The following is a 20014-nucleotide window of genomic DNA, read 5'->3' on the forward strand; positions in this document are numbered from 1 at the left end:
TTTCCTTCAGGGCTCTGGGTTTGATGGGGAGGTCAGTATGTAAGACTTCCTGGAAATGAGCTGGCCAACATCAAGAACAATTTATTGGATTCTCTCTGGAGCTTTAGGCTGGTTACCTTTGACATAGCGAAGATAAAGTAGATATAAATCTGCTTCAGAATACACTGCACCATGTAGGTCTGATGCAGATCAGGTTTAAATAGTTTATAAAGTGGCCTTAATTATCCATACATTTGTATGTCTGTCTGTTTCCTCTGAGTGGGTTTGGATTAAGTATAATTTCTTTGCCAAAGCTAGCCTCAGCAAAGGGCTCTTTGACTACTCTTCCTGTAATGAACAATTAAATGTTACTTAAAATCAAAAGTCAGGCTCCAAAGAACTCCTTCAGGTGGAATTAAGGGCAGTCCAACTGCTATTTCAGCACCACGAGAATAATAATAAATAAATAATAAAAATTTATTTTATATACCACTATTCCAAATTCCAAATTCGATCACAGCGGTGTACAACAGAAGTGATACATTATAACATTAATGAACAAGTATCACCGACATGTTAAAAGCATCCCAATACAATTTAAAAACTATAAAACATACAATCTTAAACACGCACACAAAAACTAGCTGGATAAACCGTTGTATATCAGACGGGAGAACCGCATAACATCAGGACATATGGGGGAAAGCTTATAGTAGCAGCGGTGGATCAGATCAAAGCCCAATCTATTCAAACATTCTGTTCAGAAAGTGGCTACAGGATGCCTCTGTATATCAGCTGCTTGGGAACATGAGATGGAAGTTAGATGTGGAGAGCAGCAGATATGCTCATGTCCTGCTGATGAGTTTCCCACAGGCAACATTTAAGATTAGGGCAATCGGTGTCTACTAGTAAAGATGGCAGGCAATCACATCCAAGTTGCCAGTTAGCCTGGAAGTGAAACATCACCAACCTGACTACTAGTCATGGGCTGCGTCCACACTGCAAAAATAATCCGGGTTGACACCACTTTAACTGCCACGACTCAGTACTATGGAAATCCGGGAATTGTAGTTTGTTGTGGCACTAGAGCTCTCTGACCGAGTAGTCTTAATGTATCAAAAACTACAGTTCCCAGAATTCCATAGCATGGAAATTAAAGTGGTGTCAACATGGATTATTTGTGCAGTGCATACACAGCCACTGATGGTCTTAACCTCCAGCTATTTATCCTGCACCTTTTAAAACTATTTGAGTTGTTCCTGCAGACCAAGGCACATTTTGGCATACACAGAAAAAACTAGCAGTATTATAAGAGTTCAGAATTGAATTGCCAGTTCCAAAAAAGAAGCAGAAAATGTTCTGTACTACAGTGTTGCTGATTCTGTTTTCCTCGGGTGGCCAACTTTCTAATCCATTCGTTTAAGCAGTAGAATGGAAGCAGATAGGAAAACAAGATTTATTCAGCCAGCTGTTGTAATGGGAACAGAACTATAACTATGCACCAAGATTAAGGTTATGGGTAGGGTCACATAGCCCTCATCTTAATAGCACTAGGAACTGCAGTCTGAATCTCTAAATTTCTAGCATTGCAGTAACTTTAGCTGAGCATTTAGAGAGACAGTTTAGCCATCCAAAAAAAGTTCTTATTTGGAGGTCAGTTCTCTCATTTTGTCTCCCTCCCAGCAGCTACACCACTGGAAAAGACAAGGGATTTGTTAAAGTAGGAGACTTGAGAATATTTACTGAAGCAGTAGAAAGAGATTAACTATTATGCAAGAGCTATGGTAGTCCTTACCAGCCTGAGGTAATTCTGCAATGTCTGAAGACGGATTGTAGATGCATAACTCACACTGTGCAGACAACCTTCTGTGGGACCTTTAAGGGAAAAGAGTCACTGAGAACAACCTTACATTCTGAAGCAGTTGAAGTCCAAACTATACATTACATTTAAAGTTTGTTCTCTTACTCTGAAGGCAGTTGTAAGAGATTGACAGTTATTACAATCACAGCACAAATGGAGGGGAGACTTACTCCTTGCATACCTACCATCCCTCACTATCCCTCCCAAATCTCCCCCTACTCCAACTCAGCATCACTAGATTCTCTGGGAGATATTCTGGCTGTAGTTGACAATTACAGAGGATAAAATTCTGCAACAGCAACATCCATAACACTTTGTATTTATGTAGCATCGGAGAGAAGGTGTGAACCTTTGGCCTTCAGAGTTTTGGACTGTAACTTTCACAGTCCTTTACCTCTGGACATGCTGGGTAGGGGCATCAGAACCTGTAGGATAAAACTACTAGAGGATGAAAAATTCCCCACCCTGGATCCAGTATGTACAAGGCTCTTTACATGCCATAGTTTAGTTATCTTTACATGCCTGTAAAACAGGCCAATATTATTATGTCAAAATTTCAAAGACAGCTGGGGCTGAGGTGTGAAATACTGGTTTGTCCCTAGCCAACCAATGAGTGTATGATTGGGAAGAAATTTGAATTAGATAACTCTTTGGCTCTGAACATATTTTTCTAATTATTACATCAGGCCAGCAGAATGAAAATTTAGATTCTACACTCAAAATATATGCAAATTAATAATATAAGGAGCACAAAACATTAACAGTAATATATTTTCACTAGATGGTACAGATTTTCAGTATAAGGTATAGAATAGCAACACATAAGGACACCCAAAAACAAGCCCCTGTAAAATTTGCCCTAAAAACTTCCTGCTTCTCCTTTACCTCACACTTTCATTTTCAACATATTTAAGGAAGGCTAGTTCTTTACATTCAAAGTTTTATAAGAAGGTAGCACCCAAATTGCATGAGATGGTAACTAGATGCAATCCATTCCCTATCCATCACAATCAACATTTCCCTATTTTGATGCCAAAATAGAAACAAATAAAATGTATTTACCAAGCAAATATATCACTATATGTTCCACGTGGTTCCTTTTCAAAAATTCCCATGGTAAGTGGGGAAATGTCTGACCTACTAACCATGAAATATTGCCTGTTAAAAAGAGAAGAAGGAGATCAGATGTATGCTTGGACATAAAGAGCAGGAGACATGCCTATCTGATAATACATTTTTCCTATGAAAAGAAAAGTAATATTATATGTAGAGATGTAATAAGAGTGAGTGAAAAGGGTATACACGAAAGTGCCGTTCCCAAAGTCCCCATGAACTTAGCTCTCATTCATATAATTCATTCCACTCTTCCACTAAAAAAAAACAACGTACAAGACAAACACCACTAAAATCAAATGAAACAATAAAATCATTGTTGTAATTAAATAATTGTAATTCAGTGTACAGTTGACCATCTTTTTTTGCAGGAGATCCATTCTGGACCGCCCTGCGAAAAGGAGACTCGCATCCCTCGGAGTGTAGTGGAGTCTCCTTCCTTGGAGGTCTTTAAGTAGAGGCTAGATGGCCATCTGTCGGGAATGCTTTGATTTGGATTTCCTGCATGGCAGGGGGTTGGACTGGATGGCCTGTGCGGTCTCTTCCAACTCTATGATTCTATGTATTCAAGCCCCATAACCTTGAATGGAGTGCGCCCCCATGAGCATGCCCCATTGAGGATAATGGAGGTCGCTCCTCCATGAATAATCAAGAACACAGATCTCAAGTCCGTGAGAAAGGAGGGACAACTGTAGTTTTAAAAGCCAGATCGAAGAAAGGTGCCTTCTCACTTTTCCTAAAATCATTGAGAGAACTGACTGCAACTCTGAGGGATTTAATTCCACAACCTGGGAGCAACACAGGACAAAGCCTTCTCCCATGCACCTGTCAAAACAGGCCTTTGCAGGGGATGGTATTCTCAAGATGTTTTCTTCATGCATTCTGCATGAAACAAGCTGAATGTATTTCCAGAGCTCTTGTGATCAGAAATTCTGATGGGGCAAAGTTTTCAGTAAAGCAGATTCTACCCCAAATTTCCACACCTTTGTGCTGAGTGCATGAGTCCTAAAAGGTAGGTCAGTATGCAGGGATGTCAGGCCAGAGTTATGCTCAGGGAAGTATCCACGTTCCACTTTATCACTACTCATGTGGCTATGCTCTTGGAGGTCTCTCGTTCATAGGGTTGCCATAAAGTGAAGCTGACTTGACATAAGAATAAATGTACCTGCCACCTGCAGCTTTAGAGGTGACTGCAGCCTTTATACTGTACCAGTGCATTGCAAAATGAATAGCTGGCTCAGACTAATAGCTGCCACAAGGAATACTGAACACTCTGAACCAAGTTACTTGTCACATGTCATGTAACTTAAAAAAAACAACAAGAGAAAGTTTTGTTTTTCTGTAAAGTTAAGAGTGCTGATAGATACCAAGTTTGATGGATAATATACTGCTTGCAGTGAGGCCGATGCTAGATTCTGTGGTGTTATTAAGTGTCAGGTCTTCTAGGCTTCTCCATTCATCAGAGCTGATTGCTTGGAAATGGTTTGTCACCGCCTGACTCACTGCTTTTGAAAAATCATCCCAGGCTGTCTGCTTGCGAATGTTTAACACACATATGGTATTTTCTATTTCGTGATCCTCTGTTGCACAGTAGGCTGGTTCTACCTGGCTAACTGCAATCCGTAATGGCATTTTGAGAGCATCTGTTTAAATAGAATTGAAAAGCTTGAATATAACAACTTCAGCACACAGTGACACAATTACTAAAAATACATAACAAAAATAGAAAGAAAGAAAGAAAGAAAAGAAAGAAAACTGTTTACTGGTACATCTTCAAAGCAATGCATAGTCCCTGGGTACAACAGATAGATCAGAAAACAAACCCAAAATTAAAACAACAGCAATAAAGAGTGAATCGCCTATAAAGCCAAACAATCATTGTAACTTTTAAATATTTTAACAGTAGAGGGGGGGGAACTCTTCCTCTATAGATATTTGAAAGTCACTTCAAATGTGACAGATTTAATTATTCATTTGCAGAAATATACTCATGTAGGAGACAAGTTGCAGGCTTTGTGTAAATCATCATCTCTGTTAATGTTAGCACAGGGTTCTACAGGGATATACAGTGGGTCCTTGTTATCTGCTGGAGTTTGGTTCCAGGACCCCCTCATGGATACCAAAATCCGTGGATGCTCAAGACCTATTAAAAACAATGGCATAGCAAAATGGTGCCCCTTATATAAAATGGAAAATCAAAGTTTGCTGTTTAGAATTAACACTTTTTTATGAATATTTTCAAGCTGTGAATGCTTGAAATCGTGGATAAAAATATCCATGGATAAGGAGGGTTGGCTGTATTTTAATGAGAGAGCTTGTGGTGCTCTTTCTGTCACCAACAAATGGACCTGGTCTTGAATAGCTAGTGCAGTAAGAGAAACATCTCAGATCCCTTCTCAGAAGCATGGTTGATTCCATCCAAAAATAAACTACACTGAGTTGAAGAGGTGGAAGGACCATTTGGAGGACATCTATTCCACATCCTTGTTTGATGGAAGATCTACAGTATAGGATGTGACTGCAACATACTTGACAGATAATGTCTAATTTCCTCCAGTGAATGATTGCTCACCACCACCCAGGACAAACTTTTCTACTGTCAAAGAGCTTTTACTAGTACTTAATTGAAATCTTTTTCTCTGAAGATTTTAAATCTGCCCTCTGGAACAAAGGAACACAAGTCTCCTCTGTTGTCAAGTTTCTCCAGAAACATTTCTTCACAGGCTAAACACACTCAGCTCTTTCAATTGTTCTTGTTGGCACTTGATCTGCAGATTACTCAGCTACCCTGGCCGTCCTTCTCTGGATATGCTTGGATTTGCCCCTAACTTTCTTAGTATGCAGTCCAGAAAACTAGATCCAGTACTCTAGGTGGGGTGAACAAAGCCTGTGTTAGCCTTGGTATCATGAAATGATTCCATCTTATAGTTATTTCTGCAGTGAAAATGAATGCAAGCTACTCTGCTTTAGCTGCCCATTCAAACACATGGCATCCCAGTACCCAAATTATCCCATACAGATGCTGCTCATAACCCTCAAGAACAAAAGGGTTTAATGGGGAGGGGGAGTAATCAGTAAAAGAAATTAACTTTATTGACTGCAGAACTGCTTTGATAGCTAGGACTGTTTGACTAGAGTTCATCCGAAGCCTGACTGCCAAACGCCACTGATTCTTACCGTGGATTCAGTGAGGAGAATGAAGGTTTCCACTCCTCCCCCCCTCGTGTTTTATATATTTTAAAATTATTACAAATTCATTTCCTTTTTATCTTTTGCTATACATGATGAGTTGTTCCTACTTCATTTCATATTATTCATACTTTTTACTTTTTCCTCTGATTAATTGTCTTCCTGAATAAGAAAAAGGGGATTTTCACAGGAGATTCTGGGAGTCCAAAAGTAATTTTCCCCAAGATCTACAAATATGTAAAACACTAGCTGAGGCGAAGCTGTGTAAGCTACATGTTGTACTAAAGATGCCCCTCTGCTGCAAGTTCCACTCATCCTACTTTAGTAGTGAAAGGTAGGACACATCCATAGCTAAAAATGGCAAACGGGCTGAGAGGAAAAGTACTGAATTGAGCTTGAATGCATTTTGCTGCACAAACCAGCTCCTTGACGGATGTAAAAAGAGTATAGCTTCATTGATGTTTCCATTTAAAGTTCCACATCAGAGCCAACCTTGGGGACCCATCCACGTGGTGCTGCTAATTTAGGGCTCCAGATGTGCTGCTTCAGCATATCTGATCTCCAAATGGGGCAGGCAAAAACTCATCTTGGTGCTCTGCCAAACCACAGAGTTGAACACAGACCCCGTGAGGCTGGTGTACACATGGGTTTGGTATGGCAGACTTCCCCTTTTAGCATAAGGGAACCCCCTGGGGGAGGGAGAAATGCCTTCCTTTTCCATGGACATATATGATATGTATTCACAGTTTCAGCTGAGAGCTGGTATTATGAATTCACAGGAAGCCACCAAGTAGAATGGGTCTACCAATGTAATTTAGTGTATTAGGCTGGAGAAGCATACTTTAGTTCATTGTGATTTCCACAAGAAGACCTTCAGCAAATCACTGAGTATTATTACAGGCCCTGATCTGTAAAATTGGAATAATTATATCAGACGTGCCACAAGATTATTTTAACAATGAAATGAATACAGGAAAAATGAAACAACAACAGTGATCTATGTGACCACTTCCATTCAAGTCAAAGGGATTTAATGTGATACGAAAAACAAAACAAAACAAAAAAACCCATCAGTGATTACTGAAACACAGCTCAATGATTTAAATATAATGAATGCTCAAAAGTGCCAAGTGATTTTGTTTTTAAAACATCACAACTTCAATCTGTTCTATATATGTGACAGAGAATAATATGATGGCAACTTTGAAAAGCTTTCAGAAAAGATGACTCTATCTATATAACCTTGGGCTAGGGATGAGAAAGAAAGTAGCTTAGGCCCCATACAGACTGCCAAAATAAAGCTGCTTTGGGTCACTTTGGAGGTATGCTGTTTAATTGATACATGTGTCCTAAGAGTCCGGAAGCTGCTCCAAAGCTGTGCTCCAGTCCTTAGGATTGGATCATGGCTTTGGCATGGACACATGTATCATTTAAATAGCATACATCCAAAGTGACCCGAAGCAGCTTTATTTTGGCCTGTCTGTATGGAGCCTTAGGCCTGTTACAGACTGCCAAAATAAAGCTGCTTCAGGTCTCTTTGGAGGTATGCTATTTAAATGATGCATGGGTCCTAAGAGTCCGGAGGTCACGCCAAAGCCACACTCCATTCCTAAGCACTGTAGTGCAGCTTTGGTGCAGCTTCCGGATTCTTAGGATGCACGTATCATTTAAACAGCATACATCCAAAGAGACCCGAAGCAGCTTTATTTTGTCAGTTTGTAACAGGCCTTAGTTAACATTTTAATGCAAATTTGTCTAACCCACACTTCCCAAACTAACATGGGAATCCAAATGTTCATTATTTGCAGGTTATAAATCTGCAGGTTATAAACTGCAATTTTACAGTTAAAAATACTGTATATACAAGTTGACCTCATATATAAGTTGAGGGGAGGTTTCAGTGTCAAAATCACAGATTTGATATGACCCGTGAATAAGTCGCAGGTAAAACTTAGGGGGTTATAATGAAGGATGGAAAGGGGAAAATACCACTTCCATCCCTCCTTCTCTGGACCATCTAGCACCAATTCCCAGGAGAGGTTTTAACATCAGATTGAGAGATTGAGAAAGGAAGCAAGTGGTGTTAAATGGAGAGCTTTTTCCATGAGAAGAGGTTGCTTGCAAATCAAACTGGGGAGGGAAGGAAGTGTTGTTCAGTGGGGCGTTTTTTCATGGGAAGAGAAGACGATGGAAAGGGGAAAATACCTCACACAGAAAAACACAGTACCTCCAGGCACCAAGAGTGGGACACCAGGCTTGCTTGTTTTAGGACCTTTCTAAGCAGTACTAGTTACTAACCTGTATATAAGTCAATCCAGGATTTACGTTCAATTTTGGGGCATAAATTTTTCAACTTATAGTCGACTATATACATATACAAAACAGGTATATTAGAGAACAATTCATACTATATGTGCATATTAATGAAAACGATATACAAAAATTCATTATGTAAGAAAAATTGTTTGTAAAAATATGTATATTTTGAAAAGTGCATCCTGAGTGGCATATATTTATTAGGAGATTAATAAAATAAGTATAGATTCTTGTGCAAACAAAATCATGAACTGCTGTAGAACCAGACTGAAATATACCTTAATTATGGAAAAATGAGAAACTGAAGGGAACAGTTTACAGATTTTGCCATCCCCATCAAGTAGCCCATTAAAAGCAGTGTAGGAGAGAGTGCCATAAGTACAGCAGAGCAATTTACGAAAGCAAAACTCTTCAGAGGAAGTACAATGGAAGCCTACAGTTAGTTCTTTGTACCTACAGATTCTTTATCCACAGATTCAACTATCCATGGCTTGAAAATATTTTAAAAACATATAAATTCCAAAAAGCAAACCTTGATTTTTCCCATTTTATATACAGGACACCATTTTACTATGCCACTGTACATATTGGGATTTGAACGTCCATGAATTTTCGTGTCAACAGGGGATCCTAGAACCAAAGCCCAGCAGATGCTGAGGGCCCACTTTCTCCAGGGTATATTTGTCAACCTCTATCTCTAGAAAAACACAGATACACATACACACCAGTGGCAGTGCTCCAGGCTTTAGTCTGAATTTTAAAGTACTATCCTTTCTAAGGAACAAAGCCCTATTGAGAACCTTTAATAGCTCAACATTCAAACTTAAATCTGGATCATATTAGCTATCCCACTAACATGGGATGCATCTATACTGCAGAAACAATGCAGCCTGGGAACCACTTTAAGTGCTGTAGCTCTATCCTATGGAATCCTGGGATTTGTAGTTTTACAAGTTTTACAAGCCAAAGAGTGCTTGTGCCTCACTAAACGGCAAATCTCTGAATACTGTAGGATGGAGCCATGACAGTTAAAGTGGTGTCAAACTGCATTATTTCTACAGTGTAGATGCACCCATGGAAGCCACCTATTGCCACTGACACCCATCTACCCTCCAGTGGAATTGCAAATAAGCAACACAGAAGTTGCCAACAATATATAACATGCATTTTAGCAACAGATGTGGATTGTATTGAACTTGAGGCTTTCATGAAAATGTTGACATATGCATGACAGTGCTGTTACTCACTCAGATTCTCTAGAAGATGTTTGCAGTCATCAGTAGCAACATCATGCACTGTTCGATTGCATTTCTCTTTCCTCTCGGCCTCCAATCCCCCATGGCTACACAAGACTTCTAGGCAGCTCTGGGAAGATAATAGCTACATTACTTGAAACTTCAAGGAATTAACTTGAGCTGAAATTAACCTGACTGAACCATTTATTGCCTGAGGCAGACAGGCCTGAATTCAACTTTCAGAACCTTAATTTTACTCCTTAAAATAGGCATTTCCAAATACTGGGGGAGAAAAAAAAGCTACTGTCAGGAACGATTTTGTCTGAGAGGCTCCTCATGATGTTTTTCTAATGTCTGATTCTATGCATGACAACATATTGAAATTCAGGTACGTTGAACAGGAATGTAGGCATTAAGATGAACAAGCACTCCCAGTCCAGTATGTAACCTGCACATTGTGTCATGTGCACATCAAACACTATGGCCAGCCTTCCCCACCCCTCATACATTGTATTTCAGTTCTCATCATTTGAACCAGAAAGGCCTATATATGAATTGCATGTATTTTTTTAATCTTCATAATCACTGGAAACAGACATGTTGGATATTGAAAATTATTCCACTGAGGGAGACCAGTGAAACAACTCCACGTTCCCAGGAGTTGTTGTTTGCCATCTGTCATCACATAAATTGTAGACATATGGACCTGACTTCTTTCTGTGTGTTACAGTTGGAGGTAGTTGTTTATAATTTACATTATTAATTCTTTGAATTTATCTAGGTATGCATTTATGTGGTTATTTATCTTTCTTCATTTATATCTCATGAACTGTTGGCATTTAAATTTTTTATATTTGCTTGTAATATTATATTTCTCTCTCTCTTTCTCTGCCCCCAGTGTGGTGCAACCACGCATTATCCTGATCCCATGTTGTGGTAAACAAACTATTAAATAGACAACTGACCTTAAAGCCTTTTGATGCAGCTATATGGGCTGCAGTCCAGCCATCTTTGTCAGCATGGTTGATGAGATCTCCAGAAACAATGGATGTTGCTTTATGGCTAAAGCTGTCTCCATCACATTCCATGTCAAAGATGCAAGAATTAGTATCTCCATCACTCATGATATTTCCATCTTCTGGTTTTTCATAGTACATAAGATATCTTAGGCAGTCAACATTATCAGCATCTACAGCAGCATGAAATGGTGTCCAACCATCCTACGGAGATGAAATGTTGAAAAAGGGTCAAAACAAGCCCAGATAAGTGAATGGATATTTACAGAAAACTTATGTCTGAGGTCTACTGTCTGGAGCAATTAACGGAATCCATCAAGTTGTACAGTCTTTCTTTGAACAATATTTGTGTAGTGGGTAGTAATAGACTGGGACTTGGGAGATCTAAGTCCAAGACCCCATTCAGCCATGAAAACACATAGGACAACCTAGGGCCTGTCATCCTCTCTCAGACTGATCTGTCTCAAAGGGTTGTTATAAGGATGAAATGGTAAGGACGACAACTGTGCACACTTACTAGAAGAAAGGCAAGACACATGAATAAACTACTGCTTTTAGAGCAACAAGGTCTAGGAATGTGGATAAAAAGAAAAAAACCAGTCCTTGATGTTTCTGAAACTAAATCACAAATACACCCTGAAACAGAAGGCTGATGTAACCATTACTGGATCTTTGTCAGATGTCTGATCTTGTTATTAGCAATTCTGTACAGTTTTATATAGGCACACTTGATCTCTTTGGCTCTATGCAGTGTTATATCTTTCCTACATTAGAATAACAAAGCAAGCACAGCTGCTCTGGAAAAAACATTTTCAATCCTTAATTTTCCTTTGATGTATTTATTTTAAATAGCAAGCATCTGAATTTTTATCTTTCTGTATTACTATTTCCTCCCAAATTATCATTATGTTTCAGCTGACTGAACAGGTTTTTCTCCTCATTATTATGACAAATCATAAGTTTGTGCCTCATTTTCTGATCTCACTAAAGAAAAGAAAAGGCAGCAGGCTTCTACATGCTCAACTGTCAAATACTAGATCTGTTTCCCAGTTGCAGAGTTTGGAAAAGTTACTATAGCTCCCCCAAACCCTAGGAAGAATGCTCATTGATTGTGCTGGCTGCGGGATTCTGAGAGTTATAGTCTACCTTGAAGAAATAATGCTGTTGACATCACTTTAAGTGCTACTGATCCATCCTATGCAATCCTGGGATTTGTAGTTTTACAAGATCTTTAGTGTCCTTTGTCAAATAGTGCTGGTGCCTTACAAAACCACAAATCCTAGAATTGTGTAGAATGCAACCAGGAAAGTTAAAGTGGTGTGAAGCTGCATTATGACTAAGTGTATATGCACCTGAAAAGGGTGTTTTAAAAAACAAACAAAACAAAACAAAACGAAAAACAAAACAAAACAACAACAACAAAATCCCATCTTGCAGTGGGAATCAAAAGTTATGATTAGTACTGGAAATTGATGACAAAAATAATGGTACAAGAAGAAGATAATATGGATGGATAAAGCCACCCCCCCACCCCCAATTACAGTTGTAATTCCCACCAAATCCAACAGCTTTCAGGCTTTTGACCAGTTTGGAGAAACACTCTAGTGGAGCAACAACAGTGCAGGCAAGTCAAGGTAAACCTTAGTCAAATTTTCAAAAGTATTTCCTTCTCTCACTGGTTGGAATAATAACAACTCTCAGCAATAATAATAAATTAATTAGCTGACAATTTGTTGCCCTTTCACAATATCCCAAATCAGTTGCCCAAGGTGGCTGTTTTACTCTACCTAATAGCAGGTTCGGCTCTGTGGATATTAAGATGGCCATGATATGGCCAAAAAAATCTGGCTTTTGGGAATTGATAATACTACATTGGGAACTAATTCTAAGGCAGAGCAAGGATGCAACAAGGAAGAGGGATAATTTCTTAGGAAAATGAACTGGTTGGCAAAAAAGTGTGGGTGAGAAGACTGGAACTGGATTATTTCAAGGTTGAGCTATAACAAGACCTTTTATAAATGCAGGAATTTTGCATGAAATACACTGCATCCACTTGAATCAGCATTTTGTAAGAATGTATTTTGAGCCTTGGCTTTCCATACGTTTCCAATGTAGCACTTATTCAACGGCTCAAAACATAACACCTCACCTGTAGTTAATATAATGACGGTTGATATGACTGGAATCGTATAAATGGTTACTTGGAACCAAGTGTCACTGTGTTCAGTAGCATTTACTCTCAAGTAAGTGTGACTAAGGCTCAAGACAGGCCCGAACTAGGGTTGCCCAAGGGCTGAGCATTTACACACTTCAAACCTTTCTCGCAGCACCTGGGCGCATGCCCGACCAGACGGGGCATGCCATGATGACATCGCTCGTGCACAGTGACCAAACGGTGCTGCACACGAGGGGCGTCATTAGACCGCCCCACAGCCCTTATGGTGCCCCTGTAGCACCAGGAACAGGATCCGCGTTTTGCTGCTCCTTTTTTGAGCTGCCCAGTCAGGCTGTCTGTCGAGCCCCTAAGACTCCAGATTTAGACTTTATATATCAAGTTATGTGGGACAAAACCTGACTGAAGTGAAAGGGATTTACTTCTGAATAGACACATATTGGCTAGAATCCTGTTGGTAATATACCTTGATGTAACCATCGGTATTTCAAGCATAGGTATGTAATTTGGGGAAGGTTGTGAAAAGAAGTTTCTTATACTGCCTCCTACAATGCTTCATTCTTCTTGTTGCTGTTTCTGTTGCCTTCCAAGTCATTTCCAACTTATGGCGACCCTATGACAAACCTATCATGGGATTTTCATGACAGGAGTTGTTCAGAGGAAGTTTGCCACTGTCTTTGAAGCTGAGATAGTGTGACTTGCCCAAGGTCACCCAGTGGGTTTCATGGCTGAGCTGGGAATTGAACTCTGGTTTCTAGAGTCATAGTCCAACAGTCAAACCACTACGTCCTGTCCTTGCCCAGATGCAAAACAGACTCTCTCGCCACCAGCCACTGATCAGCTGTGGGGGAGCATTCAGCAGCATCTCACAGGCCTTCAGGTCAAACAGTACAGCCTTGGGGGTGCAGACAAGAGATAGATTTTTCTTCCCTGAATGCACAAGGGCACGTTTACCATGGCCATAGCCCAGCATCCCATCAGTGGCTGGAGGGACAGAATTGCAATGGGGAGTCCTCTGGTTGCTGTTGTAGACATAGAGAAGCAAACAGCATAAGCAGATTGGTGGAAATTTTGGCTCTGTCAGTCTGCTAAATGGATCTCAGCTGTTGGACTGTCTTGTCATAATGGTACAATTACCTTTAGGAAAGTAAGATTAATCTTTGTCTCCAATTGTGCCAGAAAGCAAATATTCAAGCATGCTACAATGTTTTCAGCACTTAAGGATCTATCCCATACCTGCACTGTGCAGAACCTCCAGGCTGTACAACATAGTGTAGCTTGCCAGGTAAATAAAAAGGTCTTCCCTTTGTAGCCCAACTTGGATCACACAGACAGAAGATTTATCAAGCACCTGGCAGCTTGCAGTACATGGCTGGTGTGTTGTAAACAGCCTGGAGCCACAAGTTGCAAGTTCCAAAGCAATCAAATCCCGCTCGTGAAAGAGAGACAAGTCTTGGGATCTTTGTTCACTAAATACTACACTGAACACAGGGCATATTTCTAAAGCATTTCTGAAAGTGATATTTCATGAAATGTACTCTTATAACTGTTGCATGTGTAAAACTGAGGTTTTCAACTTTATGCAGTTGAATCAGGAGCTGTTAAATTGTAACTGTGGAGCAGGAATTATAAATGTTTGACCCTCCAAATTTTGTTGGACAGTAATTCTTCCAGGGCCAGTCATATTACACCTGTACTCAAAGATCTACATTGGCTGCCCATTCGCTTCCGGGCACAATACAAGGTGTTGGTGATAACCTATAAAGCCCTACATGGCTTGGGCCCAGGATACCTGGAGGACCGCCTCTCCCCCTACATTCCGCCCCGCACCCTCAGAACATCTGGGCAGCAACTACTGAGGGTCCCAGGGGCTAGACTAGCCTCCACAGCAAGGAGGTCATATACCATCGTCGCCCCGGCCCTCTGGAATACGCTGCCCATAGAGCTCCGCTCAGCCACCTCCCTGGCCCAGTTCAGGAGGGAGCTAAAAACCTTCCTGTTCCGGCTAGCGTTCCCTGAATCAAGCTCCAGTTAGTCTTCCCCTACCCTTCGACAGCGATGGTAGCTGGCTGACGGGGTTTTAATATTGGTTTTAATATTGTTGTTTGGAATATGTATATGCATTTTTATTGTATTGTATTGGAATTTGCTGTTCACCGCCCTGATCATTGGAAGGGCAGTATACAAATAAAATTATTATTATTATTATTATTATTATTATTATTATTATTAATTCTCACTGTTCTTCATGACTGGCTAATATCAGCTCCCATAACTAAAGGCCAACAACATTTCAAGAGCCTTACATTCCACCCTGCTAATACAGTGCTTACTCTCTTTCTGAGTGCATTTACCGTTTCTGTTTCCAGTTCACCTTTTATTTGTTTTCTGCTATGAGGATAATTCTATTGAGATTCCATAATATTCCTGGTGGGATAACTTTGGACTATGAAAGAAAAAGATTGCAACAACAGGCCAAGAACCAATACGACCCAACAGATTCGCTCAGCACCAAACGAATGCAATCAGTGCTGGAAATTTAAGACCAAGGACAAAGCTGATGTTTGAACTGAAAATAATACATATAATTTTAATTGAAAGTAAAAAAATGGAAATGAACTGAAATGTAGTGACCTGAAAAGTATGTCCACTTAGTCTATATTTATCAAAAGGATCCTTCATGTAGAGTATGAAATCACAGCATAAAGTTATTTTTAAAATTAAACTAAAACACATACACACAGAAAAGCTTTAAAAAAACAATTTAAAGGTCAAGGTTCTGACAAAATAGTACAGTCTTGGCTGTCTGTCATATATTCAATAGGGTTGGAGCCAACCTGATTTTCCCTGGAATTCCACACTTGAGCTGTGCCTACAGAAAAAGCTCTGCCTCATGTATTAATCCATGTAACTCTTACAGAAGTCAAGAGGTCCTTCTGTAATTTTGGCTTCTTTTGTTTCTGACTTATAGTGACCCTAACTTTTCACATAGCTTTCCTGACAAGATTTGTTCAGAAGAGGTTTGCCTTTGCCTTCTTCTGCAGCTGAGAGTGTGTGACTTGCTCAAGGCCACCCAGTGGGTTTCAGTGGTTGAGTGGGGAGTGAAACCCTAGTCTCCAGAGTCCTATTCCAATGCTCAAATCACTACCCTATGCTTTGTCTCTACACATCACAAAAAAGGTTGACCATCACTTGTCTATGGACACTCTAAGGAAAATTAAGCCTGTCTGCACTGTACCAGCTATAATCAACTTTATATTCCCATTATCCATACCTTCTCATCCCACCATTACTGCAGGGTTTTTGAACAGGATTAGATGCCTTGGATCCCATTTTGGGAGAAAGGCATGATATAATTGTAATAAATAAATAAATACCACAGCCAATGTAATCAGAATCTCCACATATTTATTTATCACATACTAATGACAGCCAGTGTGGTGTAGTGGTTTGAATGCTGGACTAAGACTCTGGGAGACCACAGTTTGGATCCTTGCTCAGACAAAGAAACCCAGTGAGTGATCTTAAGCAAGTCATACTCTCAACCACAGAAATGAGTAATTGCAAATCTCTGAATAAACCTTGCTAAGAAAACCCCATGATATGTTTGGCTTTGAAAATAACTTAAAGGCACAAAATACTGAACCACAGTTTTATTACAAGAGTACAAAGAATCTTCCTCATTTTTATAAAGTGGTTTTATCTAATATAGAGATGAGGAACTAGCCTTTAGATTTTATCAGATTTCAGTTTCCATCAACCCCAGCCAATACTGGAAGTGGTCAGGGGTGCTCAAGGATGTAGTCCAACAAGATCTAGGGGTTCCCCAACCTTTATCCTAATAGATGAACACTCTCATAGCAATGGCTTTTAAAAATAAATAAATATGGCTTTTTATGTTTTTATCATCCTCTCTCTTTAGGATGGCTGTTCCCATTGACTATTTCTCTGGGAAAGACATAATAATAATAATAATAATAATAATAATAATAGTAATAATAATAATAATAATAATAATAATACAAAAATACCATCCTGTCATGTAAGCAAGATATCTAAAGTATTTCATTAAAGAGCCCCCCCCCCCCCCAAAAAAAAAAAAAAAAAATCTCTGTCAAAGTCTGGCAAATCTCTGCCATGACTGGAAATAGGAGCTTATGGGAGCGAGCTGTGAATAATGTCACTTCAAATACTAATTCCTTAAAGCAGGACAATAGGAAAGATAATTACTGCAGAAATCTTAGGGGACAATAAATAATTGAATGTTATTAAAGGCATTTTACAGTTATACATGGGCAGATAAAAATGAAACCTTTCATTAATGCCAAAGGATTTCATACAGTATGGCCATTAAGGTTATTAATAAATGCCCTCCCAAAAAGTCATTTTGAAACACAGCAGTCCAACAGTTAAAGATATTAATATATGCCTTAACAGAAGCCATTTTGCATTGGCTCAGTTTTGTTTCCCTGAAATGTTGACTTTGAGAAATAGTCTTTCAAACTTACACAGGTTTTGGCACTTCTGTCTGCTCCAGCTTCCAGCAAGAGTTTGACACATTCATTATTTCCATTTCCACAGGCCAAGTGGAGAGGTGTCTCTCTCCTTTCAGCAGCATGATTAACGTCAGCATGATACATGATTAATAATTCTGCACATCTAGGAGTGGAAACATTGAGCAAAGACACATTAGAAGAACACCTGACCTGGAAAAATCCTGACCTTCACAGTTCCATTCATCTACATTACCTTCTTCAAAATATATATTTATTTAAACTACAACAAGAAAGTTTAATATCAAAAATCTTGGGCTTGCTGACCCACAATCAATCCAAGGTCCATATAGGAACATTGAAAGAAACCAGACCTTCTTCTCCTGGCTTCTGGACAGTGTAGCTACTTATGTCTGAGAGATACATATTACACAACAGTTGACAGATTGGTAAGTAGACAAACAGAGAAATTCAAATGCTATCAAAGATTACCAAATGTGGTTTAAGTAAACATATGAAAGGGACGATTCGAATCTCATCCCCTCCATTTCTGGCTTCATCTGGATAGCCTCTGGATTCCCTTCAGAATCTGAAACCGTGGAAAATGAAACCCTCTGCCTCCTGTGATTTAATGTTTTCAAAAACCACATTCAATAATGTTTGAAAAGGTCTAGGTAGATAAACACACAGGTGATATGTAGGACACACTGAACATTTGAGCTTTTGGCAGAAGCTTTCAAGTGATTTCTAGAAGGTTCAAAGCATTTTTGTTTACTTATGCAAGCTTTACCTGATGTTTGCTTTATTTTATACATGCATATTGTTAGTTTTGAAAAATGTTTCCTGAAACGTGTTAATTGCTCTTTTCTTTTCTTTTGATGCAGGAAGCTTTCCCTATTCTTTCCACGTTATGTCTGTATCTGGTACCAAGTTCTCTGTTACAGAAGCAATGTGCAGGAACATTCTACTTTGTTAACTCAGATATACCTGTATACGTCTACAGATTCAAGAGAGCACATTTATTTGGAAATGCCAGGAAGGTGAGATCAATTCTGAATCTCCTCGCAAATTGTGTTCTGAACTCTGGGCCAATAGCTGACAAGCGATTTGGCAGAAGTGACAATTTCAACTGAAGAGATGTCATGTGTTACTGGAATAACAGGCTTGCCACAGGTCAGGTATCAGGTTGATTGACAGCCCCACCGGGAAACCTGCACCACACCTGCCTGCACTATGCACAATTCTAGCCAATACTAATAGCATCTCTGTGATCTGAATGCCAGATTTCTGGGGCAGCAACAATACCAGCTGTGCAGCAAAATGGCAAGGAAAAAGAGACAATGGACTCTGCAGAAGATAGGAATCATCACCCTGGATGCGCTCACAGACATAATCAAATCTCTGCAGTACTGTTAGAATGCTATTTAGAATTCATGCTGTTCAAGGCTCAAATGAATTGACAGATACTACTAGACTGTTGGGAAAGAGTAGATATCAGTTCTATTTCATTGCAATCTTTTGTGCAAAGGTGGCAGAGTACTCCATTGGGCAAGAAAGGTAAAGTACCAAGCAGATGTGAAATGTATTTATGAAGACAGGCACTTCTGTTCATGATAACATACTCCTCTATTATTATCCCACAGCTCAGTCTTCAGGATGGAAAGGGATACTACACAAACAAATTATTGCTACAACTGATAGGTTCACCTTAGGGTTGACATAAAGTCAGAAAGGACTTGAAGGCACACAACTCAACTCAACTCAAGGCTTCCTTGACTTCCTTGAATCCACTTATAATGAGATCATTCTTTTTTGCTATTGCCTTTTACTTTACTAAACATTACAGACTTTCCCAGTGAGTCATGTCATCATGTCCAAAGTATGACAGACTCAGTTTATCCATATTCACTTCCAGTGGGAAGTCAAGACTGATTTGTTCTAGGACCCATTCATTTATCTTTTTAACAGTCCGTGGGATCTGTAGAATTCTCCTCCAGTACTACATTTCAAATGTTTTGATTCTCTTCAGTTTTCTTCATTGTCCAGCTTTCACAACCATATACTGTATAGAAATCGGAAGTACTATGGCATGGATGATTCTGTGTTTGGTAGTTACTGATATATCCTCATTACATTGTACAAAAAACACAACCCAAGCATGGTGGATTATAGTATTCATATAGTATTTACAGTCTCATTTCCTTGCACAGAAGCACAATCTGAACATGGTAGAATATAGTACCTACATAATATACAGTATGCACATAATATTTTCACCAGAAACCAAACAGTATCTCAACATTCTCAAGTGTTCCTTCTGTTAGTCAAAACTGAAGTCCTACAAAAAGTTCTCCCTGCTTTCATGCCATTTCCTCAGGCACTCTGTTAAGTGAAACATCCTTGTTCTTTGACATATTACACTCCAACTAAGGAGGCTTTTTGCCGATAGGCCATTTTTGAAGGATCAAAGGCAAAAAATATCCATGACTGCAGCTCTCCCCACCAGCTGCCAGTTGCAGCACATGCTTTCCATTTAATCCTAATTTGTGAGCTCAAAGAAACCCCAGATAAGGATTTCAGTAAAAACTGGACCATAAATCAGTTCAAAGGTACAGTGGAGAAATGCATTTGAGAAAAAT

General features: G+C 39.4%; 1 protein-coding gene across 3 annotated transcripts in view; it reads right to left on the bottom strand.

Moving 5' to 3' along the window:
* The window catches only part of CTTNBP2 (cortactin binding protein 2), a 125698-nt gene that overhangs the window by 28598 nt on the left and 77086 nt on the right, over window positions 1-20014 (bottom strand). For all 3 annotated transcript variants that reach the window (XM_089524345.1, XM_089524346.1, XM_089524347.1), the window contains exons 7-12: window positions 17391-17541; window positions 10659-10913; window positions 9706-9823; window positions 4321-4596; window positions 2903-2998; window positions 1775-1854 (exon numbers count right to left, since the gene is read on the bottom strand). In XM_089524345.1, coding sequence (XP_089380471.1) covers window positions 1775-1854; window positions 2903-2998; window positions 4321-4596; window positions 9706-9823; window positions 10659-10913; window positions 17391-17541 — 976 coding nt within the window. The remainder of the gene's footprint in view (window positions 1-1774; window positions 1855-2902; window positions 2999-4320; window positions 4597-9705; window positions 9824-10658; window positions 10914-17390; window positions 17542-20014) is intronic.

Source organism: Sceloporus occidentalis, unplaced genomic scaffold (genome assembly GCF_023333645.1).
Source record: "Sceloporus occidentalis isolate IW3139 unplaced genomic scaffold, rSceOcc1.0.p SCAF_5, whole genome shotgun sequence".
Classification (NCBI taxonomy): domain Eukaryota; kingdom Metazoa; phylum Chordata; class Lepidosauria; order Squamata; family Phrynosomatidae; genus Sceloporus; species Sceloporus occidentalis.